The sequence below is a fragment of the Nicotiana attenuata genome, unplaced genomic scaffold (assembly GCF_001879085.1).
Source record: "Nicotiana attenuata strain UT unplaced genomic scaffold, NIATTr2, whole genome shotgun sequence".
Taxonomy (NCBI): Eukaryota; Viridiplantae; Streptophyta; class Magnoliopsida; order Solanales; family Solanaceae; genus Nicotiana; species Nicotiana attenuata.
This window is the reverse complement of record NW_017670553.1, coordinates 435,826-448,259: the sequence shown is the minus strand read 5'-3', so window position 1 is coordinate 448,259 and position 12,434 is coordinate 435,826. Positions and strand designations below refer to the sequence as shown.

At 36.6% G+C, this 12,434-nt stretch overlaps 2 protein-coding genes across 2 annotated transcripts; both read right to left on the bottom strand.

Moving 5' to 3' along the window:
- Positions 1–1,067: 1,067 nt before the first annotated feature.
- Positions 1,068–5,346, bottom strand: LOC109240897 (outer envelope pore protein 21B, chloroplastic-like). Its single transcript, XM_019407578.1, has 5 exons — positions 5,062–5,346; positions 4,690–4,764; positions 3,454–3,609; positions 2,565–2,663; positions 1,068–1,511 (listed from the first exon to the last, which is right to left on the bottom strand). Exons 1-5 carry the CDS (start codon positions 5,152–5,154, stop codon positions 1,428–1,430), a joined length of 507 nt encoding a protein of 168 aa, XP_019263123.1. The 5' UTR covers positions 5,155–5,346; the 3' UTR covers positions 1,068–1,427.
- Positions 5,347–5,849: 503 nt separating this feature from the next.
- Positions 5,850–12,171, bottom strand: LOC109240894 (dolichyl-diphosphooligosaccharide--protein glycosyltransferase subunit 1A). The gene is made up of 10 exons (XM_019407574.1): positions 11,876–12,171; positions 11,132–11,176; positions 10,332–10,966; positions 10,106–10,253; positions 9,854–10,030; positions 8,598–8,666; positions 8,418–8,507; positions 6,849–7,007; positions 6,548–6,772; positions 5,850–6,386 (listed from the first exon to the last, which is right to left on the bottom strand). Exons 1-10 carry the CDS (start codon positions 11,984–11,986, stop codon positions 6,195–6,197), a joined length of 1,851 nt encoding a protein of 616 aa, XP_019263119.1. The 5' UTR covers positions 11,987–12,171; the 3' UTR covers positions 5,850–6,194.
- Positions 12,172–12,434: the final 263 nt, after the last annotated feature.

Genomic DNA, 12,434 nt, shown 5'->3' with positions numbered 1-12,434 from the left:
GGGGGAATACAAAGAATTAAGAAAAGCAGGTGACACCTGCTCAAGTGATTAATTAATACTTGTAGGTAATGGTCAGCTCTAAATTCTTTTTTGTCGACTATCTCCCACCATTTTGCTACAAAATATTTATAATTAAAAAAAAAAAAGGAAAGTAGAAAAGTACATCACAAATCTCATATAAAAGCAAAAAGGGGTCTTTCTTGGTAGTTGCATAGAATAGGAAGTGGATGTAGTAGACCAGTAGAAGGGAGTGAGTTGGTCATTAAGCACTTGTTATTATACCACATGACAAGTTGGATCTTCTTACTATTTTTTTTTTTTTGGTTGTTAATAAAGGATAAGTCCCAATTGGAGCACGTTTCTCTTTTGCTTTGGTCTAATCTTAATCTTATTAATCTGTCTCTTCCACATTTTTTTTAGTATCAAAGAAATTTCCTCTAAGCTTCTAGTCCGACTCTAGTGAGTATACAAGTTCGAAACTTGGGGAAGTAGGGCCCACCCATCTACCTTTCCCCAACTTAAACACTAAGCTTTGTCCGCGGTAGGGTTTAAACCCGTGATGTATGTCTAATCCACACATCATGTCCTTATCATTACACCAAAGCTCGAGTCAGAAGTCGTCGTGCCTAATATTTGGAGAAGTTTTATTGTGTGCCTCACACAACTGGGTCCACAAACCCTCTGGGTCCACAAAACTGTGAAACAAAAAAGATGCCTCATACAACTAGTGTCAGTTGTATAAGACACAAAATAAAATTTTTCCTAATATTTGTGTTTGAAAGTCAAAAGTCACTTATGCCATCTAGTTCAAACTTCCGAGGTTCCTATTTTCTCACAAGTCATGTCCATATTATTTTCATTCAATCTTCAGGAAAAGAATACCTAGCACGCCTGCACTCAAAGAAAGTTTAATCCCCTTTACTTAGCTGTAATAATATGCATCATTTAGTTTTGGCGCATAAGCCATGACTTTAAGTGCTGCATAAAGTAACTAACCCCAACTGTCTTATAAATTAGTTGACTTTACAGAAGACAATAGGATGTTTAATGATTAAACAAATAAGTACTTAAAAAGTACCTCTAAACGTAGATTTGATGTAAAATAATAATAATAACAACAAAATTTAGCTACACTGAAACATGGCTCCTGACTCATACATATCAGCTTGAACATCACACTATTCGAGCCAACGTCTCTAAATTGAAAATGGGAAATCAAAATTTCTTACACAAAATATAGCTAGTTTTAATGTGTGTCGACTTTGAATTGAATTGGGTAACTATCTGAGACAACACTCAAATACAAATCCTATAAGGTAATGCCTTTTTGCAATGATAGCATGTCAAAAGGATGGTTTGTGACGATTTTCTACTCTCTTGCATTATAACCCCTCTCAGTGACACAGGTTACCTGTCCATCAATAGTATCATAAGTCATATCTCACTTTCCATTTCCCACTATTGTTGACATTGAGTGTCCAGTTGTTTTCTCTGATCTGAAAGTAAGGAACCTGAAAAGCAAAAAAGGAGAATCAAACAGAACTTCAACATAGGAAGGCCCTTACTTTGTTAAGCTTCTGCAATTATCAGCAGGAGAATGTTTGACAATTTAAGAAACTTAAATTTGTTGTTAATTGGTTAATATAAACATGAATATTAAGTTCCACTCATTTTAGGGATTGCAAATAGGGCGGTGCAGGTGCGGGGCTATGAGGGTTTAAAGCTATGCGGTGCGGGGCGGGTGGAAATAATTTTTTAAAAGGCTGATGCGGTGCGGGGCGGTTGCGGGTCTACGCGGGTTTTGCGGGTTTGCACAAGTCACTGGATTTGGCCTATTGTATTATCCAGTAAGACATGACTTTTGCGACAAACCTTTAATAGCAGAATATCTATTTAAATATTTGATACTTCATAAACAAACTAAATCATTTATAACTTCTTTTTTCAAGTACACCTTTTAATTAGAATGTTAATTAAGTTAGAAATTTTGAATAAAAGAAAAAAGTTAGACATTTAAGAGAACATAATTGAACAATTCAGTACATGAGCATAAGCTTTTCATTTTTGGGTTGATGAAGTCGAAAATCCAGCTACAAAATTAACTAAAACAAACTAGCAAAATGAAAAAGAAAAGAAAAATTATGCGGGCCGGGGCGGGGGGGACGCGGGTGTGGGTGTGAGTGTGAGGCGGGTGGACACGGGTGCAAATGCTAGACCGGGCGGGGCGGGGCGGGGCGGGTTGACGTCTTCGCGGGTTTATGCGGGTTTGCCCCCCCAACCGCACCGTTTGCCATCCCTAACTCACTTCACTAGGGTTTTGTACTTTTTATAATAGCTCTACAACATCAGCAGGAACATTTATGCAAGTAACATAGACAGTGCATTCTCTAGTATCAGAACTATAACGTTTTTTTTCTTTTAATAACTAGTATAAAGCAATATCTTATTATATTCATTTATGAGATGTGAAGGTACAAGAAAATGCCATGCATTTATGAATGATAGCTAGAAAAGCTCAGGATGGATGGACAACATGCTACTTGCAGATTAGGAAAATAATTCACCTTTTCAACAACTTCATATCCAACTTTGAGCCTCACATCTTGGTCTTTTTTCACATTCATGATGTTCCAAGTAAATTCAGCAGCAACTCTTGATTTTTTCTGGAAGTTTAGAAATATGCAAAGTATGAAGGTCTCAGTGAGACTGTTAGATTTAAGCTACATGCCAAATGCCAAGATAAATAAAAATATCAACCAACATGCCGAGTTCCAAGAAACAATCAGAATATCAATCAACTATGCCTCAATCCTAAGCTAGTTGGGTTTAGCTACATAGATCTTCTATATCTATGTTTGCTCTATATATTCGGGCCCATTTTATTCCAATGCTGGCAAAGATAGATCATAACGAAGGGAACATCCATAAACTTAATATGATGATATACGGCTTAGTTCAGGAATAATTATATAACTCCTCAATGTAGATAACTGCCACAATTTGAGAATTTTCCTCTTCAAGCCAACTTAAGTATATCCACTCAGATTGAAGTACATAAGACTGCATTAATATGAACATACTCGAAATGCCAATGGGATTACTGGTTCTGACATTTAACACAAACCAAACTCCTTTTTTCTCGCACTGGCATAGTGCAAGCATTTATAAAGTCTTCGATTACTTAACCAAAAAAAAAACTCCTTTAATTCGTTGTTTGAGTTAGCTTAGAGTAGATATAACCCAAATCTTGCAAAATTTATAACAGACAACACTTAGTAAGGGTTTACTCATCTAGCCAGCTTCATTTCACAGGCATACGTAAAATTTGTAGTCTGCCAATGAATAATGATAGCCTAAAATGACTTTATCAAAAAAAGAATCAAAATGATCAGTTTTTAATCACCAATGATTTCATGCATGTGCAGACCTCAAAGATTTTGAATGGTTACCAACCTCCACAAGTGTCTCGTCCACATCGTACTTGCCCTTGATATGAAAGTGTAGTGACTGCTCATCTGCAGTCACTGGAAATGCCTTTTTACCACGAATATTATACCAGAACTTTTGACGCCTATAATACTGCACTCCAACAGCGAGGCTGGCATATTGCTACAAGTTTAAAGCATGTCAATTCAACCAAGCTACAGTAACAAAATTTTCATGTAGACCAGCTATTTCAAGTTGAATGTCAAACTTCGCTTATCGAGAGTTGACCCTTCTGAAGTGAAATCAAATGATGATTCATTTATTCTATTGACAACATTATTTTACATATTTAGTTATAGTTTTAAAAATCATAAAAAGTTGATGCATATATTATGAAAGTTGACTCTTAAAGAGCAAATCAGAACACTCAATTCGAAATGGATAGAATTCTTCATTTATTGCCATCTATTCTTTCCTTTTCCCCCTGTTCTTGGGCTGATGGAAATGGGGGTTAGTTTGATCGAATTGACCCTTAATGACGTCTCCATTTCGGCTTGTGCTGGAGCCCAAGATTCTCTAATCACTACAACGGATCACATGATTTATCTGTATCTACACCATTTTTTCGAGGTAAAAAATGTGTGATGATATAATTAAGCAACTGCTACATTTTAGTGTATGAAATGAACCCTGGTCTATTCAAAATGCTTACTCTGGTCTCCAGCTGGTAAGACAGCGGATATCAAATCAAAGCTGGTGACTTGTCAGTTGTCACGCTATGTGTACTGAACGCCAAGAATGAATAGAATGCTAAACAATTGGCCCTAATTATTTGTTTGTGGTCGATGTTGAAGGTAAGGGACAGTATCGCCTTAGAGATTAGAGAACCCTCTATGCAAGATCATGAGCCAAGTTAGTTTTTTTTTTATAAATGAACGAGAAATCCGCGCCGGGCCAATCCTTAGCACCAACCGCAGCATTTGAAACTCGTGGGTCCCTCCATCTACCTCCTCCACTTAAATATCAAGCTTATTTCACATGGTGCACGGCTCGAACGTGTGACCTAAGGCACAAATCCCTCAACCTTTTCCGCTTGAGCCCTGGAGGCAGCCAAGTTGTCTTTTTGGTGATAAGTTAGTCATAAAAATTTGATCATTCTATAGACTCAATACATGTTTAGTTAGACTTCTCGGATTGCTCATAGCTTAAAATGTACCTACATATAAAAGTAACAAAATTGTTGTAGAAAGGGTTGGAACATACATCAGGAAAGTATCGCCTTATCATTCCACTAAGATAAGTTGGAGCTCCAATTCTGGTGTCTAGTTCTGCATGACCCTGCAAATAAATGGAAAACCCACGCGGTAAAGGGACAATAGGAATCTTCTCAAAAAACTTATAAACAGAGTTGGGAAAAAAAAGAAAAGAACCAACAGCTCAAAATGACCCATCAAAGCTCACTCCACTTAAATTTTACCTCAGCGTGAAATACTCATCTAAATATGTAAAACAAACACAGCAAAATCAGTTTACCTTTAGCGAATTATACCATAAATAAAGTACACCTCAATCACAAGCTAGTTGGGTTAAGCTATTTGCCTTTATATTCCTAAAGCAATAGTAAATGGTTAATACCTGCAAGTGGGTGAGGGAGTTGACGGGGAATTTCTCCTTAGCATGAATCACCAAACTCTTGGAATCCACGCCATAACGAAGTGACGTCTCCATTTTCCCTGTCAAATGCAGTGTGATTCTGTAGGAGAATTCCCGCTCCCCAACTCTGGTTAAACCCTAGATAAATATGTTTGCTTAGAAGAGTTTGCTTCAGCCTGCAGAAATGGATAACCAGTAGTGTAGCCTCTATTAAACAGTGATAGACTTACTTTGGATTTTAACCTTTTTGCCTCTATTGTTTTTCTTTTTCACTTACTAGTACCATTACCATACCAATGTTGCTTTTTATACAATTTATACAGACCAAAATGTAATTTAGCGTTATTTTTGTTGACTTTTTTTGGGAATTTCTTAAGTGACGTTTGTTTCACATAAAGTTGAACAAAAATTTCAATATTTTTTTAATCAAACATCATTAGAAAGAAGTCTTTTAATATTTGTAAAACTCAAAATTTCAAAATAAGCATACAACTAACATTGACATAGAATTGTAACTGGGAAATTTTAGAGAGGTATAGTTGGACTCATCTCTTATCTTATTGAATGAAACTTGAGCTATACTGCTATAGTACCCATGTCTCCCAAAATTTTGATTAAGCACAAGTTAATAGTATGCCTTAATTTCTACTTTCTCCCACCCAGCTGCCAAAAGACTCCATTTATCTTACAATTTTTTTGTTTGAAAGAAGAGAATACACCCACCCTTAATAATTTCCCCTCATTAGAGAAACAACAAAAGGCTGTTAAAATTTTGTAAATTGCCATCATCACTAGAAGTTTAGGATTTTTCATAACAATTCAATCAACTTACTACTAAAGTTTTGCTAATGTAAGCCGAATTACACTAGAAAACCATAGAGTATAAGTGAACTGCTCCATATATAAATATGAAAAGCAGTTATCTAAGCTAATTCATTTTTCTGTCTAACCAAGAAAAATGTAGCTGAATCAGGTGCTCAATATGTAGCTGAATCAACTAAATTCCGAAATTGAACTCTCGTTCTCACTGTTCACCTCGCAACAAAAATTTGATTCAATATTGACTACAAGAACCATTACATTAGTTTAATGGATCAAAGTTGTTTGCACTGTAATTATATCTCATCAATTATTTCCAGAAGATCATCAACTTCCTGTCTCAAGGCTGTGATCTTTTGCTGGATTGGTGCAATACGGTTCTCAATGTCTCTCCCACCAGACTTCTTTTCATAACTATCTGTAACTGTGGTGTGTTTCACTATAAGCTTCTCTTGCAGCTCTTTCTCCTTTGCAACCAGCTCCTCGACCTTCATAAAACAGCCGGAGAGTTTTAGTACCAGCGAATTAAACACCACAAAGTTGTCATTGTACAATTAAATAACACAAACTTAAGTTCTCAGTGATAATAAGTCTCACTTTAGACATTAAGAAATAACCATCGGCAAGAACAGAATAGATAGACACGAACCTTGGAATATAAAGAAGCAGCCAGTGGAGAAGACTGCAAAAATGAGAGTAAAGGCTTCAAATCCTTTGAAAGCTCCTTCAACATATTATCAGCTGATTTACGAGCAGCTTTGCATGCTTGCACATCACCGGTCCTTGATAGATCTCGCAATGATGCTTCAAGTTTATCGTGAATACCCAAACAATGGTTCATTATGCTCTGGATCTGCTGAAGAGCAGTCTGTACCTGAAAATACCGAAGAAAAATTATAAGTTACTTCCTGTACTATTGACAGGAAAAGTAGTTATACTAACTAGCTTACCTCATCCCACTGCAGCTTTGCAAGATAAGAAGGAGAGGACTTCGAGATTGTCAAGTCTGCATGCATATATACGATACATGCAACGAATAAGAAGAAAAATCCAGAAATTAACATCATTGGTTCCCTGAGCAGTGACAGATTGCTGAACCTGTAATAGACCTGTTATCATAGCTTCATCTGTCAGTACCTACATAAAATGTACCAAGAAAATACTAGGAAGGAGGAAAAAAAATGTTTGCCGGATCAGGACACAAACTTTCCCGCATGTCAAGTAAACTACAAACCTATACAAGGGATGTCATTAAAACCTCAGAATGGTGAGAAAAGCATTACTTATAATTGTTTCCAATCCTTTAGGAAAATCATACAAAAAAAGGAAAAGAAAGAAGTATGGTGACAACAACAAGATCCCAAGCACATTGAGCTGGCCATCCCCTTTAAAGGAGACAATCCTTTTTCTTATCTGATTTCTGAAGACTTCTTTCAGCCATGAAAAAACCTGAGCAGAGACCTGAACTTTCTATCATTAAGGTAAAATAACCAAGAAGAGATCTTGATGTCATGATGATTGGTTCAACTAAGCAGTACTGGGTTATTCTTATTGATCCAAATGGCGAGGAATCTTAAGCAACCCATAATAAACAATTAGCCCAACCTTTTAAATCAGAGTGAAAGATGTAAGTCTAATTTACAAATTTTGTTTAACTTATACCGGTATACTCCAACATGTTACATCATTGTGAGTAGCAATATGCCTATCAAACTGATAATCATAGTTGATATTAGGGAAAAGATGCAGTAGGGTCTTAGCTTATGCTCTGAATTTAATGAGATAAGTTGCAACATGAGTCTTACACTTTGGGTTTGTCACAAAACCATAGCTTTAAGTGGTTCTTATTATAATATTCCATTGTTTTTTCTTCTGAAGAATGAAAATTATTTGTACTAATTAACTTGATCCAACACAAATATGCCCAGGTTAGCACGTGAATAGGTCATATACAAGCAAACATATCTTGGAAGGCTTGTTTTGACTGGATATGACACATAATTTCAAGCCTACCATCTGATATGCTATAACTCCATTCATAGAGATATCACACCCGTTTCTGTACCCATTGTAATTAGTTTTTTGTTCTACAATAGACCAGCAGTCGAGATTCCCCAGGGGATCTTACTGCCAGTAAAATCACACTGTAATCGAGCTCAGGTTCAACTCAAGTGCCATCACTTAACCTTTCAGATTGAACCAAGCCCAATCCTTATTTTTTAGGCTCGATCAAACTGAACTATTCTTGCTATTGTTTATTTATTGCATCCTTTTCAGTGTTCTTGAGCCGAGGGTCGGATAGACCTCTCTACTTTCATAAGGTAGGGGGTAAGGTCTGCGTACATATTACCCTCCCCTGACCCCACTTGTGGGATTTCACTGGCTTTGTTGTTGTTGATCAAACTGGACTATTCTATGCCAGTTAACTCATGCCCAAAATGGGCTTGGCTTTGCTTGGCCTGTATGCGATGCTTCTCACACACAGTTCTTTCAATAGTATTGTAGATGCACTTGTATACCTGGAAATATTGGTTATGCTCAGGCACAGCATTGGTTTTTTCCAAAGCAAATACTGGTCTGCCAATCATATCCAAATGGGAAAATTTCGTCTGCAAATAAAGCATAAAAAGTATAAGTTAGAGGAATAAAGGTTATGATACAAAGGAACTTCAGAGGGGATAACTAATATTTAGTCATACCTCTCTTGACTCTTTGACAGAAAAAGGAACCGAGACAGAAATATCTTTTGAACCTTCTGGAAGAATAACCTGTTCTCCACAAAACAATACCATAGTTATCATGAAGAATTTTTCAAGAAAAGAAAATCAAGGCATTTACATGCAATTAGCACACACCCGACATACACAATGACCCAACACACAGCAGTTAGTTAAGATATCTAACTTCGTGGATCTTTTTGATAAGTATCTAGTTCTACAGATTACTTCCAGCTTAAAATGAAATCTAAATGAATTATTTAGTGTGGTTATCCTAGAATAAAGATAGAAAAATTTTCACCCCTCCCCCCTACCAAAGGAATTACAAAATAAATAAATAAATGTAGTAGAACACTATTGGTTAAGCAATCAATTAAGAGACCTGTCAGTTCTACTAGGCATATGTGCTCCCTGCTTACTCACTGGCCATGATCTTCTTTTTCTTTTGTGGTTCCTATCTTTTCTTCTGAAAGAGGCTAGTTGCTCATTGTAACAAAGACTAGAATTGGTAGCCTTGCCAAATCGATAAGCCCATACTTCATGTGTGTCTCGAAACACTGCATGTATGCTTCTCTTTTTATTTCTAAAAGATAAGAACACCGCATGTATGCTTCTTAGCCTTAGATGTTCTCGGTGGCATATAAAACTAACTATAGCATATCAAGAGCAGAAAACCAGTTCTCTCTAGCAAAAGGTTTAGAAAATTAACCTTCCGACCAGTAAATGATCAAGCACAAGTGCACACCTGCCCAACATTTTCTTTCTCCTTTTTCTCAAATTTTTGGTCCAAAATGCATTCAGTTGCCGACCTAAAATAATAGGTAAAGGTGTTTCTCCAGCAGCTTAAACTTATATGACGTGGTTCTTATAATCAGCACAGCATCATAGCCAGGCAATCCTGGGTTCGTGCCTCAATGCCACCCATTAACAAAAAATATTTCCATTTGCTTGGCCATAGGGGAAAAAACTTGCTCGTAAAGGGAATGTCACAAAACCTAAAAAACAACTAAAAAATTTCACCTCTACATGGCTTAAGCTGAGATGAGGTGATTCATACAACTTAACACATACTTTTCCACCACTCAAAGAATCCCATACAATCACACTATAGCATAAGCCCGTTGCAAGAAATATCATAATCTTCTAAAGAATTCATGTTTTAGATTCTTGTGATAACACTGAATCACACCATGAAAGATACGGAACTAAAGCCTTTATTCAGATCTTATAAAAATTACCTTCACAACGAGGTTGTCAATTACCACCTCATCCATTGGGCAACCAAAAGAAATATTTAGGAAACGTTTTCCCTCTGCACGGAACAAATAGTCCTTAAGGGGAAGCCCATAGCCGATGGTAAAAGAAGTTCTCCAGCCACCAAACATTGGATACCTAGGTTCAATTTCTAGTAATGTCTGCAAACAGAGAGCATAGTATTAAAGCTAGAAACAAGCTACATGAGATCTTCAGAAAGCATGTCATGTTCTAACCTTTGACGAGTCACCCCATATATTAGATGTTGATATGTTGCCAATTTCATCTCTGTAGTAAATCGAATGGGCTCTTGGAGGCAATTTGGCAACAAGATGTCTAAATGATGATGCACCTCTGAGATGTGGCCGGGCCTGGTACTCTAGCCTGTGATGTTAAAAGTGGGAAGATTAAGGCTTCCAGGTCTCAATAATTCTTAAGCTTAATCAGGAAATATGAAAGTACCTTGAGAACTCCCCAATGCTTGTTGCACCAGCATTGACAAGGTTGTAATGCTCTGTGATCTGAACATTTCCCCAATGAGAAATTTCAATCTCTCGCACCAACTCCTGGGCAACTGCGAATGGCTTATTGCTCACAAAGTGTACTGCTATTGGTGAGTATGAGAAAGGAGGAAGATTCTCATAAGGTCCATATTTAATTTCTGAACCTGAAAATTTGGTGTTCTCTAACTTTGTATATGATTCAACTTTGGGCTCCGGTAATTTAACACTGAGAGATTGGACATTCACTGCATAAGGAGAAAGGTAGTAGGCACTCTCCTGAAACACAAGAAGCTGGATATCAGCTTGAGTAATTTTCTCAGGAAATGGCCGTAGTGCATGCGTAAATGCAGCCCTGACTTCCAAAGTCAAGCTCTGCCCCTTGCCCAGCTCCTTCGGTAGGGTGACAGAATACCAAGTCAATGATGGAGGCAAGCCTTCAGGGTTAACAACTTTAATAGGTAGACTACTGGATGAAGTTTTAGTTTTCCCTTTCCCTTCACTGGTTGTTGCCACTAAAAATGCTAAATCTTTTGCCTGGTGATCAGGGAATGGTAACAAAACCTCTGAAATTTGATCGTTTCCAGGATTCTCTAGCTGAACAAACAAATAAGAAATAAGACAAGCATCACTATAGACCATCAGATATTGAAAATTCCCAAATATATAACACCCTTAAATCTATTAATTAGGGTTGAAGTATTTAACATTTTTAACAAACTTATCCCAGAACCTGAAAAAGCCCAAGCAATAACCACTAACCTTCAAAGTTGCAGTTATGCGTACTACTTGAGAAGTCAGGTCAACCTGCAATTCAAGATACATGAAGCAGAAGTGAGCATTATTGAATAAATAATTTTAGTTCAGATCCAAGAGCTTAATTAAAGCTCAGGTTTTCTCTTTCAAATGGCATCAAGATATGAAATGATAGGTAAAACCAAGTGACGACCTCGACAATCAAAGATAATATCAATCCAAGCTGCATTTGACCATTACATTTTAAGAAAATAATTACACAAAAAAGATGGGTATAAATTATCATTACTAATATATAACCGGACATTCTATGCCACATTCAACTTGCACTGAGCTTGAGAACAAACACAAATCAAACAAAAAGAAACACGGGTTCTGTCAAATGATAGTAAGTTTGCCAATCCCCAAAAAAACTCCTTTTTTGAAACTTTCAGCTCCCTTGATACCAATGTAACTTAAGCAAAAGTATATAGCAACGACAACTACTACTACGTCTTGATTCCAAACAACATTGAGGTTAGCTGTATGAATCCTCTGCAACCATTTCGCTTTTTTGTTGCCTAGTTCATTCCAATACTACTTGCAAACAACTGTAGTTAGCAAATTATAAATTTTCCTAGAAAATTAAATCCGATAACTGGATCTTAGTCCTACAATCTAATTAACCTTAACAAAAATACAGTAATAGATCAACAATTCAACATTAACATGAAGGAAGAAAAGTAGATTGAACAACAATCAGAGACGTACCTTTCGATCAAGTTTGGAGATGAGTAGATCGGAAAGTACAGGCGACCATTGGGCGAATAACACGAAAAATGAAAACAATAAATAGAGACGAAACGTCGTCGTCGTCGTCATTTTCGGATCCTTTTGCCTTTTATGTTAATTTCTACTGCTCCCAACACTATCAGATCGGAGAAGTATCAGTCGGAGAAGGAGACCATCGCCGAAGTTGAGCTCTCTACTGACTGAGACTGATCTTTCGATGTGAAACTGATGACTCCGTAAATAAACCGAGTTCCCGACCTAAGGTTTTTTTTAAATTATTTTTTATTTTTGCAGGGAAAATAAACTGTTAAATTTCTGCAATTTCAAAAAAAAAAAAAAAAAAAAATGCAGCACCTCGAATTAATTTTGTGCGAGGAGGTACTGTAGAAAATTCTGCAATTTCTCTTCTCGTCTAAATGTAGCTTAGTCTATGAATAAGTTGTATTTGATGCAAATGATCCATATAATCAATTTCAATTAATTTTAAATTATGGTATAATTAATTAAAGTGTAATCCGGTGAAAAAGTATTCTTACCC

Excerpts from the sequence above, each read along its gene's own strand:
- LOC109240897 (XM_019407578.1), bottom strand. The coding sequence starts at position 5,154 with ATGGAGACGTCACTTCGTTATGGCGTGGATTCCAAGAGTTTGGTGATT. Across the intron at positions 4,765-5,061 it reads ACTCCCTCACCCACTTGCAG|GGTCATGCAGAACTAGACAC; the intron begins GTATTAACCATT and ends ATTTATTTGCAG. Across the intron at positions 3,610-4,689 it reads TAAGGCGATACTTTCCTGAT|CAATATGCCAGCCTCGCTGT; the intron begins GTATGTTCCAAC and ends TTAAACTTGTAG.
- LOC109240894 (XM_019407574.1), bottom strand. The coding sequence starts at position 11,986 with ATGACGACGACGACGACGTTTCGTCTCTATTTATTGTTTTCATTTTTC. Across the intron at positions 10,254-10,331 it reads AGCATTGGGGAGTTCTCAAG|GCTAGAGTACCAGGCCCGGC; the intron begins GTACTTTCATAT and ends TTAACATCACAG. Across the intron at positions 8,667-9,853 it reads TTGACAACCTCGTTGTGAAG|GTTATTCTTCCAGAAGGTTC; the intron begins GTAATTTTTATA and ends TGTGGAGAACAG.